Genomic DNA, 13,639 nt, shown 5'->3' with positions numbered 1-13,639 from the left:
AGAATGCCCAGAAATGTTCATTTAAATCTCAGACATAAATTAGTGCAGTTTAAGACCATCCATAGAATGTACTATATGCCAGGGAAACTGGATACCATGCAGAAATTGTATTATTTTGCTGGAGATGTAAAACACAAAGAGGAACATATTTGCATATGTTATGGTCTTGTGAAGGCTGTCTGAATTCTGTCAGAGATGATGTTATTTTACCTCAGTATGTCTACAGATTATCCCTTCTCCCTCTTTGTTTGCTTGGAAATGTTGATACTGGAAACGTATCAGAAGTAACTGTGTAACCTAGCATTTGGAGCTGTACAGTACTATTAGGAATATGATATACATTATATGAATGGTTCTGTGTGTTAATGTGTAGTTCTGTGTGTGTGTTTTCCAAACCTTTCCCTTAAAACACACAAAAAAAGATGGGAAGGATGTTGTGTTGGGGAGAGAGCTGAGTTATTGACTAGACGCGTGGAAGCAGGCTGGCTGGGTGGTCTGGCTGAAATTAGATATAGAGGATGTCTTTGTACTTTATTTATAAGAGTTGTTCATTTGTTAGGCTATTGGTTAAAGGTGCAAGACAATAATGATTATTGAAATCATATCATTGATCTAGTTCAGACATATCAATCACTTAAACATATTTAATCATCTCTTACCTAGCTTGACTGTGGGCATTTTTGCTTACTTTTTGTTGTTCTAAATAGAGACTTCTAGAAGGGCCATGGGTCATATTAGATTGTGTGGAAATGCAAGAAATGTGCTTTAGATGTCCCCCCCAAAAATGGGAAGACCCTCAGACTCCCTGCCAAAAATGGGAAGACCCTCAGACTCCCTGCACGTTAGCGTGCATTTACACCGGCAGGCCCCAGTGGCAAAAAATTAGGAATACCATAAGCTTACTTTGATTTGGAGGAGTTTCAGTGTTGTGTTGGAAAGTCATAGCCAGCTAGCTAACATAGCAGGGTGTTTCAGTAGGTTAAACTAGCTAGCTGCATTTGTTAGCTAAGTAAGTGAAACTGCAAAAAAAAATGACTCATGCTTCTCCATTTTGGAAGAAATGTATTTGTTCAAAACGATTCAAGTATTGTCTCTCTCTCTCTTTGAGTCAACTACTCAACACATTTTATGCACTGCAGTGCTAGCTAGATGTAGCTTATGCTTTCAGTACAAGATTGATCCTTTGATTGGGTGGATAATTCCAAGATGGCGTAGCAGTAAGTCGTCCTGTCGTATCGTCTCTCTGTATATATATATATAGTCTCTTTTTCGTTTTACTTTTTTTTTCCGCATATTTTTAAAAACATTTTGCTAAACCTAAGCTTCCAAATACTCTCCTGCAACCCGCCTCACCCAATGTAGCTACTTCTTCCTAAAGTATTTATATTTACTTCGGAACCGGAACCCCTCAACTGAAGCTAGCCAGCTAACCACCAGCTATGCTAGCGGTCTTCAGCTAACCGGTCATCAGCTAACCTTTAGCTCGGAAAGCTCTCGCCAGTTCGAACAACGCGACGCTAACCAGAGCATAACGGACCTATTTATTTTTTTATCCCCGGATTCCCACCGCAAACGGAACATTTTTTTTTCAGCTGGATCTTCACAACTAGCTATCGAGCTAAACCGCAACCCTGGTTGATTACTCCTGGCTAGCGTTTCCACCCACGTAGCTTGAAGTTAGCCTGGCCAGAGCCCCTGTGCTGCCACCGTAGCATACTCCTGGGCTACAATACCCGGACCCACGACCGGTCTATCGATGTCACCGCATGAAGAGGAATAAACAGACTCACCCCATCGCGACGTCCCCCAAAGGCTAACTCTCTAGACCTCGCTATCTCATTGCCTGCTAATCCGGCCTGCTAACTGCTAGCTTGTTTAGCCCAGGTCCGCTAACTACTACCTTGTTTACCCCGGCCTGCTAACTCTTAGCTTGTTAGCACAGGTCTGCTAACCGTCTGCATCGCCGCGTCCCAAACAGTCAGTGGCCCATATGTACTTTCTATCTCTTCCCGATTTTCTTTAAAATTTGTTTATACCTTCCGGAAACCTGCCTCACCCAATGTGATGCGGAATCGCTATTATTTTTTATTTTTAGAACACACTCAAGAACATCCAGAAGCTAACCAGCTAACTAGCTACAAGCTATTTAGTCATTGTTAGTTTTTAACCTGGATAACACTCGCCAGTCCAGCTCCATTGCCCCATCCACCACTGCCCCCTGGACACTGATCACTTGGCTACATATCTGATGCACGCTGGACTGTCCATTAAATCACGGTACTCCATTCTGCTTGTTTGTTTTATCTGTCGGCCCCGTTGCCTAGTCAACGCCATTTTACCTGCTGTTGTTGTGCTAGATGACTAGCTGTTGTCTCACCTACTGTTTTAGCTAGCTTTCCCAATTCAACACCTGTGATTACTGTATGCCTTGCTGTATGTCTCTCTCAAATGTCAATATGCCTTGTGTACTGTTGCTCAGGTTAGTTATCATTGTTTTAGTTCACAATGGAGCCCCTAGTCCCACTCCTCATACCCCTGATACCTCCTTTGTCCCACCTCCCACATATGCGGTGACCTCACCCATTACAACCAAATTTGTAAGTCGCTCTGGATAAGAGCGTCTGCTAAATGACTTAAATGCTAAATTTTAAATGTCCAGAGATACAACCTCTCTCATCATCACCCAGTGCCTGGGCTTACCTCCGCTGTACCCGCACCCCACCATACCCCTGTCTGCGCATTATGCCCTGAATATATTCTACCATTCCCAGAAACCTGCTCCTCTTATTCTCTGTCCCCAACGCTCTAGGCGACCAGTTTTGATAGCCTTTAGCCGCACCCTCATACTACTCCTTCTCTGTTCCGCGGGTGATGTGGAGGTAAACCCAGGCCCTGTATGTCCCCAGGCACCCTCATTTGTTGACTTCTGTGATCGAAAAAGCCTTGGTTTCATGCATGTCAACATCAGAAGCCTCCTCCATAAGTTTGTTTTACTCACTGCTTTAGCACACTCTGCTAACCCCGATGTCCTTGCCGTGTCTGAATCCTGGCTCAGGAAGGCCACCAAAAATTCAGAGATTTCCATACCCAATTATAACATCTTCCGTCAATATAGAACTGCCAAAGGTGGAGGAGTTGCAGTCTACTGCAGAGATAGCCTGCAAAGTAATGTCATACATTCCAGGTCCATACCCAAACAGTTCAAACTACTAATTCTGATAATTACCCTCTCCAGAAATAAGTCTCTCACTGTTGCCGCCTGCTTACCGACCCCCCTCAGCTCCCAGCTGTGCCCTGGACACCATTTGTGAATTGATTGCCCCCCATCTAGCTTCAGAGTTTGTTCTGTTAGGTGACCTAAACTGGGATATGCTTAACACCCCCGCAGTCCTACAATCTAAGCTAGATGCCCTCAATCTCACACAAATCATCAAGGAACCCACCAGGTACAACCCTAACTCTGTAAGCAAGGGCACCCTCATAGACGTCATCCTGACCAACTGGCCCTCCAAATACACCTCCGCTGTCTTCAACCAGGATCTCAGCGATCACTGCCTCATTGCCTGCATCCGCTACGGTGCCGCAGTCAAACGACCACCCCTCATCACTGTCAAACGCTCCCTAAAACACTTCTGTGAGCAGGCCTTTCTAATCGACCTGGCCCGGGTATCCTGGAAGGACATTGACCTCATCCCGTCAGTTGAGGACGCCTGGTCATTCTTTAAGAGTAACTTCCTCACCATTTTAGATAAGCATGCTCCGTTCAAAAAATGCAGAACTAAGAACAGATACAGCCCTTGGTTCACTCCAGACCTGACTGCCCTCGACCACCACAAAAACATCCTGTGGCGGACTGCAATAGCATCGAACAGTCCCCGCGATATGCAACTGTTCAGGGAAGTCAGGAACCAATACACGCAGTCAGTCAGGAAAGCTAAGGCCAGCTTCTTCAGGCAGAAGTTTGCATCCTGTAGCTCCAACTCCAAAAAAGTTCTGGGACACTGAAGTCCATGGAGAACAAGAGCACCTCCTCCCAGCTGCCCACTGCACTGAGGCTAGGGAACACGGTCACCACCGATAAATCCATGATTATCGAAAACTTCAACAAGCATTTCTCAACGGCTGGCCATGCCTTCCGCCTGGCTACTCCTACCTCGGCCAACAGCTCCGCCCCCCCGCAGCTCCTCGCCCAAGCCTCTCCAGGTTCTCCTTTACCCAAATAGCAGATGTTCTGAAAGAGCTGCAAAACCTGGACCCGTATAAATCAGCTGGGCTTGACAATCTGGACCCTCTTTCTGAAACTATCCGCCGCCATTGTCGCAACCCCTATTAAAAGCCTGTTCAACCTCTCTTTCATATCGTCTGAGATTCCCAAGGATTGGAAAGCTGCCGCAGTCATCCCCCTCTTCAAAGGGGGAGACACCCTGGACCCAAACTGTTACAGACCTATATCCATTCTGCCCTGCCTTATCTAAGGTCTTCGAAAGCCAAGTCAACAAACAGGTCACTGACCATCTCGAATCCCACCGTACCTTCTCTGCTATGCAATCTGGTTTCCGAGCCGGTCACGAGTGTGGCTGAGGTGCACCCAAGGTACTAAACGATATCATAACCGCCATAAAAGACAGTACTGTGCAGCAGTCTTCATCGACCTTGCCAAGGCTTTCGACTCTGTCAATCACCATATTCTTATCGGCAGACTCAGTAGCCTCGGTTTTTCGGATGACTGCCTTGCCTGGTTCACCAATTACTTTGCAGACAGAGTTCAGTGTGTCAAATCGGAGGGCATGCTGTCCAGTCCTCTGGCAGTCTCTATGGGGGTGCCACGGGGTTCAATTCTCGGGCCGACTCTTTTCTCTGTATACATCAATGATGTTGCTCTTGCTGCGGGCGATTCCCTGATCCACCTCCACGCAGACGACACCATTCTATATACTTTCGGCCCGTCATTGGACACTGTGCTATCTAACCTCCAAAAGAGCTTCAATGCCATACAACACTCCTTCTGTGGCCTCCAACTGCTCTGCTCGAAAATCAAATCAAGAGTCGGCTTTCTATTCCGCAACAAAGCCTCCTTCACTCACGCTGCCAAGCTTACCCTAGTAAAACTGACTATCCTACCGATCCTCGACTTCGGCGATGTCATCTACAAAATCGCTTCCAACACTCTACTCAGCAAACTGGATGCAGTTTATCACAGTGCCATCCGTTTTGTCACTAAAGCACCTTATACTACCCACCACTGCGACTTGTATGCTCTAGTCGGCTGGCCCTCGCTACATATTCGTCGCCAGACCCACTGGCTCCAGGTCATCTACAAGGCCATGCTAGGTAAAGCTCCGCCTTATCTCAGTTCACTGGTCACGATGGCCTCCACTGCTCCAGAGTCCAATGGCAGTGAGTTTTACACCACTCCAGACGACACTTGGATTGAGTATGGTGATCTTAGGCTTGCATGTGACTGCTCTGCAATAGAAACCCACTTCCTTCCAACAGCTCCAAGGTGAGCATTTGTAAAGACCATTGGCCTTATTTAGCATGATGTTGCCTGGGGGGTAAAACTACAAGGATCAACTGTGTCAAAAGGCCCCAAAAGCAATCAAGGTGTCGTCGAGGATGTATGAATACTGAACCCCACCTTCAGAGGTCAAAGTAAGTATTGAGACTACTGAACTGCACTTTGAGAGTTTTCCCATCCGATGTGCATTTATCAAGAGTCAAACTGTATGCATCTCAAATCAACTGCATACAAGAAGTCCACCCATCTGCAATGACCATTTCACTCCCATTACCACTGTATGTGTTGCTCTACTGAATAACTATTGCAGTTGTTTCTGAATCACCAACAAGCCGAGTCATAGTAGAGTTGCCATGCGACGTGTCTGACCCGCAGAACCAGCCAACTGTCCACTCCGTCACGGGGCAGACATATCTCGGAGGTGACGCGGTGTCATTAGTGCCATTTCAACTGCTGCTCGTATTTCTAGACAATGAGCTGGCAGCGAGCCCCGGCCCAAAGCACTTGGCATTCCAGAGCAGTGAGGCACCACGCCTGGGCCTCCGCCGCCTCCTTGGCCTCCCACTGCCCCAACCCACAATTAATCACGCCTCATAAACCCTCCAATTACCCTAATATAATAGGACAGAAAGCAGGGACATTTGCTGCAAATGCCCAGAGTGTATAATAAAGCCATGTGTGGGAGAAAAAAGGTATTTTTGCTGTTGCCTACCAGGTTATACAATTTCTTTCACAGGCAAAAGGAAAGGTGGTCTGGGCTTCAATAGCAACATGAATAACAGATCAGCCTTTCATGTGAGGAAGCTCTTTCTTTCGCTGCACTGTGTCTATCGCCTTCGCTCACTTTGTCACCTTTCCTCCAACACTCTCGTTATTGTCAGGTTCTCCATTTCAACATCTCTCTTATCTGAATGGAGGTTTGAATCGGTAACTCTCCAGACATGGTGCTTATAAAGATGAGTCGTTTCTACTGGTGTTATGAGCTAAATCGACTTATGTATGACTCAGCCAGTATTATCTGCAAAACAGTTCTAGGAAATCATTAAATAGATGTAATTCCTGACCTAAAAAAAACAAACTACATTCATACAAACGGTATATCCCCTTCCACAAGTCTGTGTGTTATAACTGATTGACTGCTAACTGCACCAGTCCAGTACGTCGCAGGTGTTTTATGGGTAGACAGTCTGCTCATCCAGCAGGTGGTGCTGTGTTTGCACTAGAGGCATAGAGAGCTGAGGACAACCTCACTAGAGCGGTCCCCAACCTTTCTCAGGGCATGTTCGACAGGAGAGAGAACAGACAAGTTGAACACTACCCCAAAGAAAACAATGCTGCTACCACAACAGCGAGTGAACGACAGCTCTACGCACGTAGCGTACCACTTTTTGTGCGAATAACCGCTTCAAATACCCAGGTGTCCAGTGTCCTTCTGGCTGCTTTCATCAAGTCACCAAAACAACATTCATTGACACCGTGACAGTTATATGAGTGGGAAAACATATGGCCACCACTATACAATAATGTAGTAGAAAATAGTTGCATTCTTCACAGAGGCGCTAGGCTACTCCATTAGCAAACTGCGGCCTACACTGTAGATGGATGTTTGTTCCATTTATTTGCTCTTGCGGGACTTGCGAGTGTTCCTAGCACCAGCCTCCGCTGTGTTTAATGCTTTCCGGGAAATTCCATTACAATCTGCCTGGTGAGGTGTCTGGACAAATGCAGAGGGATGAGGAGAAAGGGATGATACTCAAAAAAAAAAAAAAAAAAAAAAAAGGCGCGTGCCGATATGGTAAATAATGTGGGTTTTTTTTTCTCTACTAGAAAAACTGTACCCTTGATCTCTACCTCTGCAATTTCAGTCCCCCCCGTCTTTGTCTACATCCAATGTTCACCCTCTCTTTTCGTCAGACTTTGTTACCACTCCTCTCTGACCTGAAGAAAACTCTTGATGTTTTTTTTAAATGAATTTTTATTTCACTAGGCAAATCAGTGAAGAACAAATTCTTATTTACAATGACGGCCTACCGGGGAACAGTGGGCTAACTGCCTTGTTCAGGGACAGTATGACAGATTCTTTAACCTTGTCAGCTCAGGGATTCAATCCAGCAACCTTGAGGTTACTGGCCCAAAACTAACCACTAGGCTACCTGCCGCCCCATGTTGATGGGAAAGATGGAAGAGAAATGTGTGCAACAACTACAGTCGGATCAATGTCATAGTCTCTTGTAGTCATATTGCAAAGTTCCACTGCAAATCTGCCTGATAACGGATAGGCTACATGATAAAATATGCACCCATGCTGCCAGTTTATTCAGCCATAAGCAGCTAAAAATGTTCTCTGGCTTGCCGTTAATTTAAAAAAAGAAAATATCAAAATCATTGCATATCATTTCATTCACATAGGTGGTCTCCTCCGCGCCATTTACGCCCAACGACCACTTGATCACTACGTAAAGTAGGGAAAACTTCGAGGACAAATGTAAGTTGATGTGTAAAAGTAGAGCTCGTCTCTTCTGATTTGACAGTAGTAGGATCTCAGCCATAGCAATCAAGCAGTAGTCATACTACATTAAACTGTTCACACATAGAAAGCTATTCGCGAACCCTAGAAAGACCCGCCCAAGGTAGACCGGTTAGGTCAAATCAAATAAAAAGGTTGAAGATCAGATCTGAAGGATTCCAAAAGAGATCAACGGCATCTGCAAGCTCAGCACCCCCCGCTTTCCTGAAAACCACAGGCGGTTACCCACAACCTCCAGGACCACCAAAATCCCAACGTGAACTGGTCACCGCGCCCCGTTCTCTGACTAGACCGTGGAACGCGCCAAAGAAGGTTGAGTAAGGCAGACCCAGAGGCTGAACTCTAAACCAGGCCCTGCCGTGAGATGTGGTCCTGTGTCAGCTCGGAAGACAGCCACATTCCTCTGCATCCTAGAACCTCAAGAGGAAGCAAACGCTTCCACGGAAACGACTCCATTTGCTGTTCAACTGAATTTCGGGCTTTGCTTTTGAAATGTCATCTCCGAATGGGATTACGGAGTGCATTTACCGTCAGGGTCGTCCTCCATTGTACCGTTGCTGGTCGTTGTGATGGATATTGAGCTGGGGTATTTGTAGAGCCTTCACTTCGGAGAGGGCTTTCATTCCATTTCACACCTGACCTCACAGCCCTGTCCCTCAGTAAAAATAACCACAGAAGGTAGCCAGGGGGAGCAATAAGTGCATTCCTCCGAGTGTTCGGGGGGTCATGGACACAGACGGGCGCCGCCTGAGGGGTATTTCCATCACCATCAGGAATTCAGGCTCATCAGCACCAACATAACACTTTATCGCTGGAACTTACACTGGAAACATCTTTGCACAGTGATCCAAGGAAGGCCAGTCTCATCCTTCATGTAGATAAGCAGCTCTTACAATTTGTACATTGGGGAGGTGCCAGAAGAAGAAAAAAGTGAGAGCGGGATAACCTGGGGGGGGTGTATGAGGTACCGGGGACATTAGAAGTCAAAATCACCTTTATAATAAAGAATTGCATATTTTCACATTTGTGGCAAAGAGCAGTATAGTTTTTTTTGCCTAGGATCTGAAAAATAATTTGCATTTCATGCAATTCTATGTCATTTTACATTACTGGAGAGTTTAGCAGTACTTACTTCGACACAAATTGAGAATGAGATCAATAAAAACAACCTGGTCTTTTTTCACTGACTCAACCAAACGTCGCGCAGCTTACTCAATGGTTTTACTTTGGAAAACAACGTCACTCGATAGGCCTGTTTGGAAGTTGATGAAATAGTTTTGGGAGCCTACAGACAGAGGACAGTTATATTTTTAGCAGGAGCCATTTGCTTTCCAACCTTTGTTTTCCTGTGATTGGATTTGAAATATTGCGAAAAGGCCTGTTTCTGCTGAATGCTGTTTACTTGTGATTTTGACACACACACACACACACACACACACACACACACACACACACACATAAACACACACAAACACAATCCAGAGCTAGGCAATAAAAAAAATTAAAAAACTGTTGATCCTCTGTGGTTAAATTTATAGGCCTACTCCTGGTGTAGTAAATGATTTCTGGCTGAACAGAGCAGTAATTTTATAACTTTGGCAAAGTACTACTACCCCCCCCCACCACGATAACAATAATTATTTGTATTATTACCTGCAGCACCTTCAGACTCAGCACCCTTCCTGCGTCTATGATTCTATAAGGAAATAAATGATGAAGCGAGGCGCTCAGAGAGATGGGTCGCAGGGTCACGTCTACCAGAGCAGACAGAGATTCCAGTTCCGCTGCGAGAGATACAGGTGCGTTTCGGCTCACCACAGCAACAACAAATGCGTCGGTCTCAAACGCAGGCTACGGTGTTACGCAAACCATAAGCCCGGGCCGGCCCAAACCCGAATCTAGTCTAGAATATCAGACGTTTTCACACGACATGTTTTTTTTAGGGGGCAGGAGAATTAAAGAGGCGGCAACAGGAATGAACTGGGATCGTTTTGATTAGAATTGTTACATGGTAATAGGTTCCATAACAAAACAGAGAGGTGCCGGATCCTGTTCCGGCTCAAATGAAGCACTTCAGTAAAGGTGAATTGAAACAGGCACACGGTCAATGCCTTTCTGTTGCTGGATAAAACATGCTGGAACGCCACTACAAATAAAAAAGGCCAATCACCTTCATTCCCACAGGCATTTCTTATCCAATTAAATCAGCCTTGTGAAAAGATGGACTACGTCAGTATAGAAACATGCTATGGATTTGTTCCCTGGGAGCGATGCTCTATTGAAGAGCCACAACGTCCCGGAGTTGGCATCACGTGTTCGTCGGAGCCTTTTGATTGGGCCTTTCCTCGGGCGTGCTGCTACAGTATTACATGCCAAGAGAATGAGACGTTTCTTGCAGAGGAAATAAAAGCATTACTCACTTGTGCATGTGCTCCAGCCCTGCAAAGACCATGATACTGTAGGTCAGGCCACTCTGGACCAGGAAGTGTAAGGCGTACCTGTGTGGGGGGGGGGGGAGAAACCGACAAGGAGTCAGATCTTCAAATTCACTACATAGATCACCACTGTGCCCTCGGGTCTCTCTCCTACCTATCTGCTCTGTCACTTTTTTCCCCCTTTTAAATACTCCCCCCCACCTCTCCCTCCCTCCCTCTTTCATCCAGTACTGAGGAAAACAAACATCCTGAAGCAGAATAAAATCTCTAGTGAATGGATGGAAAAGGGGGAAGAACAAACGTGTTGCCATGCAGCCAGGCACAGCAGGACTCTGGGACAGTTTGTTATCAGTATTAAGGCTGTACATTCATGAGAAAGGCTAGGGTGACGATGACGATGGCTAGTGGACAGTCCACTCTCTATGGCCACAGCACTGAGATCTCTGTGCCATGTTATGACTATCTCTGAGGACTTCGGTGTATGTCCTGACCAAGGGTGGCCTCTCAGACATCCTCGCCACCGACTGACTGTGCTCTTTGAAGGGTGTGATAAAACAACAGGATTCCAGGAGATGAGATTACAGGCTGTGGTACCACCACAACAGCAGGGGGACACCCCTAAAAGTGTCATGGCGACTGAATTCATCTCAGGTGAACTACCATTGGACAGCACCAACTGCCATATACTGTAGTATGGTTGGTTGTCAGGCTACATGGGCATTTAAGAGGGGTGGTAGTGCCAAAGAACGATGGGTGAAGGTGACATTTTGACCTTAAGATGGTTAGTACTAATGATTTGTAATGTATTGTATTTTAAGGTATACTTGTATGTAGCCACATGCTGGCAGTCAAATGCATTTATTTTCCAAGCTATAGCACAAAATATTTGACATACAGCAGGTTTTTAAAACAAAGAGTTTGGTCTGCTTCGTGTTTTCATCATTGCCATGGGAGAAATAGTGAGATACTGGTATCGTCCCGGTCCTAAGGAGTATACTGCAGCAACTTCTTGGTAAGTTCCATAGGGAGTTGTCCTCAGAGTGTGAGGTAGAATAGAACAGTGGAGTTAGTCACTGGGTGAAAGACTGGATGTGTGAGAGAGCGCGCCTGCGCGAGAGAGACAGAGACTTTGTGTGTGTGTGTGTGTGTGTCTGTGTGTCTGTGTGTGTCTGTGTGTGTGACTGTGTGTGTGTCTGTGTGTGTGACTGTGTGTGTGACTGTGTGTGTGTCTGTGTGTCTGTGTGTGTGACTGTGTGTGTGTGTGTGTGTGTGTGTGACTGTGACTGTGACTGTGACTGTGTGTGTGTGACTGTGACTGTGAGTGTGTGTGTGTGACTGTGACTGTGTGTGTGTGTGTGTGACTGTGTGTGTGTGTGACTGTGTGACTGTGTGTGTGACTGTGTGTGTGTGTGTGTGACTGTGTGTGTGACTGTGTGACTGTGTGTGTGTGTGTGACTGTGTGTGTGTGTGACTGTGTGTGTGTGTGTGACTGTGTGTGTGTGTGTGTGTGACTGTGTCTGTGTGTGTGTGTGTGTGACTGTGTGTGTGTGTGTGTGACTGTGTGTGTGTGTGACTGTGTGTGTGTGTGACTGTGTGTGTGTGTGTGTGTCTGTGTGTGTGTCTGTGTGTGTGTCTGTGTGTGTGTCTGTGTGTGTGTCTGTGTGTGTCTATGTGTGTGTGTGTGTGTGTGACTGTGTGTGTGTGTGTGTGACTGTGTGTGTGTGTGACTGTGTGAGTCTGTGTGTGTGACTGTGTGTGTGTGAGTGTGAGTGTGTGTGTGTGTGTGTGTGTGTGACTGTGTGAGTCTGTGTGTGTGACTGTGTGTGTGACTGTGTGTGTGTGTGTGTGACTGTGTGACTGTGTGTGACTGTGTGTGTGTGTGTGTGTGTGTGTGTGTGTGTGTGTGTGTGTGTGTGTGACTGTGTGTGTGTGTGTGTGTGTGTGTGACTGTGTGTGTGTGTGTGTGTGTGTGTGTGTGACTGTGTGTGTGTGTGTGTGTGTGTGTGTGTGTGTGTGTGTGTGTGACTGTGTGTGTGTGTGTGTGACTGTGTGTGTGTGTGACTGTGTGACTGTGTGTGTGTGTGTGTGTGTGTGTCTGTGTGTGTGTGTGTCTGTGTGTGTGTCTGTGTGTGACTGTGTGTGTGTCTGTGTGTGACTGTGTGTGTGTGTGTGTGTGACTGTGTGTGTGTGTGTGTGTGTGTGTCTGTGTGTGTGTGTGTGTGTGTGTGTGTGACTGTGTGACTGTGTGTGTGTGACTGTGTGTGTGTGACTGTGTGTGTGTGTGACTGTGTGTGTGTGTGACTGTGTGTGTGTGTGACTGTGTGTGTGTGTGACTGTGTGTGTGTGACTGTGTGTGTGTGACTGTGTGTGTGTGACTGTGTGTGTGTGACTGTGTGTGTGTGACTGTGTGTGTGTGTGTGTGACTGTGTGTGTGTGTGTGTGACTGTGTGTGTGACTGTGTGTGTGACTGTGTGTGTGACTGTGTGTGACTGTGTGTGTGACTGTGTGTGTGTGTGTGACTGTGAGTGTGTCTGTGTGTGTGTATGTGTGTGACTGTGAGTGTGTGTGACTGTGAGTGTGTGTGACTGTGAGTGTGTGTGACTGTGTGTGTCTGTGAGTGTGTGTGTCTGTGAGTGTGTGTGACTGTGAGTGTGTGTGACTGTGACTGTGAGTGTGTGTGTCTGTGTGTGTGTGTGTGACTGTGTGTGTGTGTGTGACTGTGTGTGTGTCTGTGTGTCTGTGTGTGTGTCTGTGTGTCTGTGTGTGTGTCTGTGTGTGTGTCTGTGTGTGTCTGTGTGTGTCTGTGTGTGTGTGTGTGTGTGTGTGTGTCTGTGTGTGTGTCTGTGTGTGTCTGTGTGTGTGTCTGTGTGTGTGTCTGTGTGTGTCTGTGTGTGTGTCTGTGTGTGTCTGGGTGTGTGTCTGTGTGTGTGTCTGGGTGTGTCTGTGTGTGTGTCTGTGTGTGTCTGTGTGTGTGTATGTGACTGTGTGTGTGTGTGTGACTGTGTGTGTGACTGTGTGTGTGACTGTGTGTGTGTGTGTCTGTGTGTGTGACTGTGTGTGTGTCTGTGTGTGTGTGTGACTGTGTGTGTGTGTGTGTGTGTGTGTGTGTGTGTGTGTGTGTGTGTCTGTGTGTGTGTCTGTGTGTGTGACTGTGTGTGT

The 13,639-nt window shown here is 46.4% G+C and overlaps 1 protein-coding gene across 5 annotated transcripts in view; it reads right to left on the bottom strand.

Moving 5' to 3' along the window:
- The window catches only part of mboat2a (membrane bound O-acyltransferase domain containing 2a), an 89,201-nt gene that overhangs the window by 26,408 nt on the left and 49,154 nt on the right, over window positions 1–13,639 (bottom strand). For 3 of the 5 annotated variants that reach the window (XM_035752632.2, XM_035752634.2, XM_052497041.1), the window contains one exon: window positions 10,466–10,543. The exons of the other annotated variants lie outside the window; for them this stretch is intronic. In XM_035752632.2, coding sequence (XP_035608525.1) covers window positions 10,466–10,543 — 78 coding nt within the window. The remainder of the gene's footprint in view (window positions 1–10,465; window positions 10,544–13,639) is intronic. 5 annotated transcript variants of the gene reach the window in all.

Source organism: Oncorhynchus keta, chromosome 35 (genome assembly GCF_023373465.1).
Source record: "Oncorhynchus keta strain PuntledgeMale-10-30-2019 chromosome 35, Oket_V2, whole genome shotgun sequence".
In the NCBI taxonomy this organism is placed as follows: domain Eukaryota; kingdom Metazoa; phylum Chordata; class Actinopteri; order Salmoniformes; family Salmonidae; genus Oncorhynchus; species Oncorhynchus keta.
Note: the sequence above shows the minus strand (reverse complement) of the source record. Positions and strands in the feature narration are given on the sequence as shown.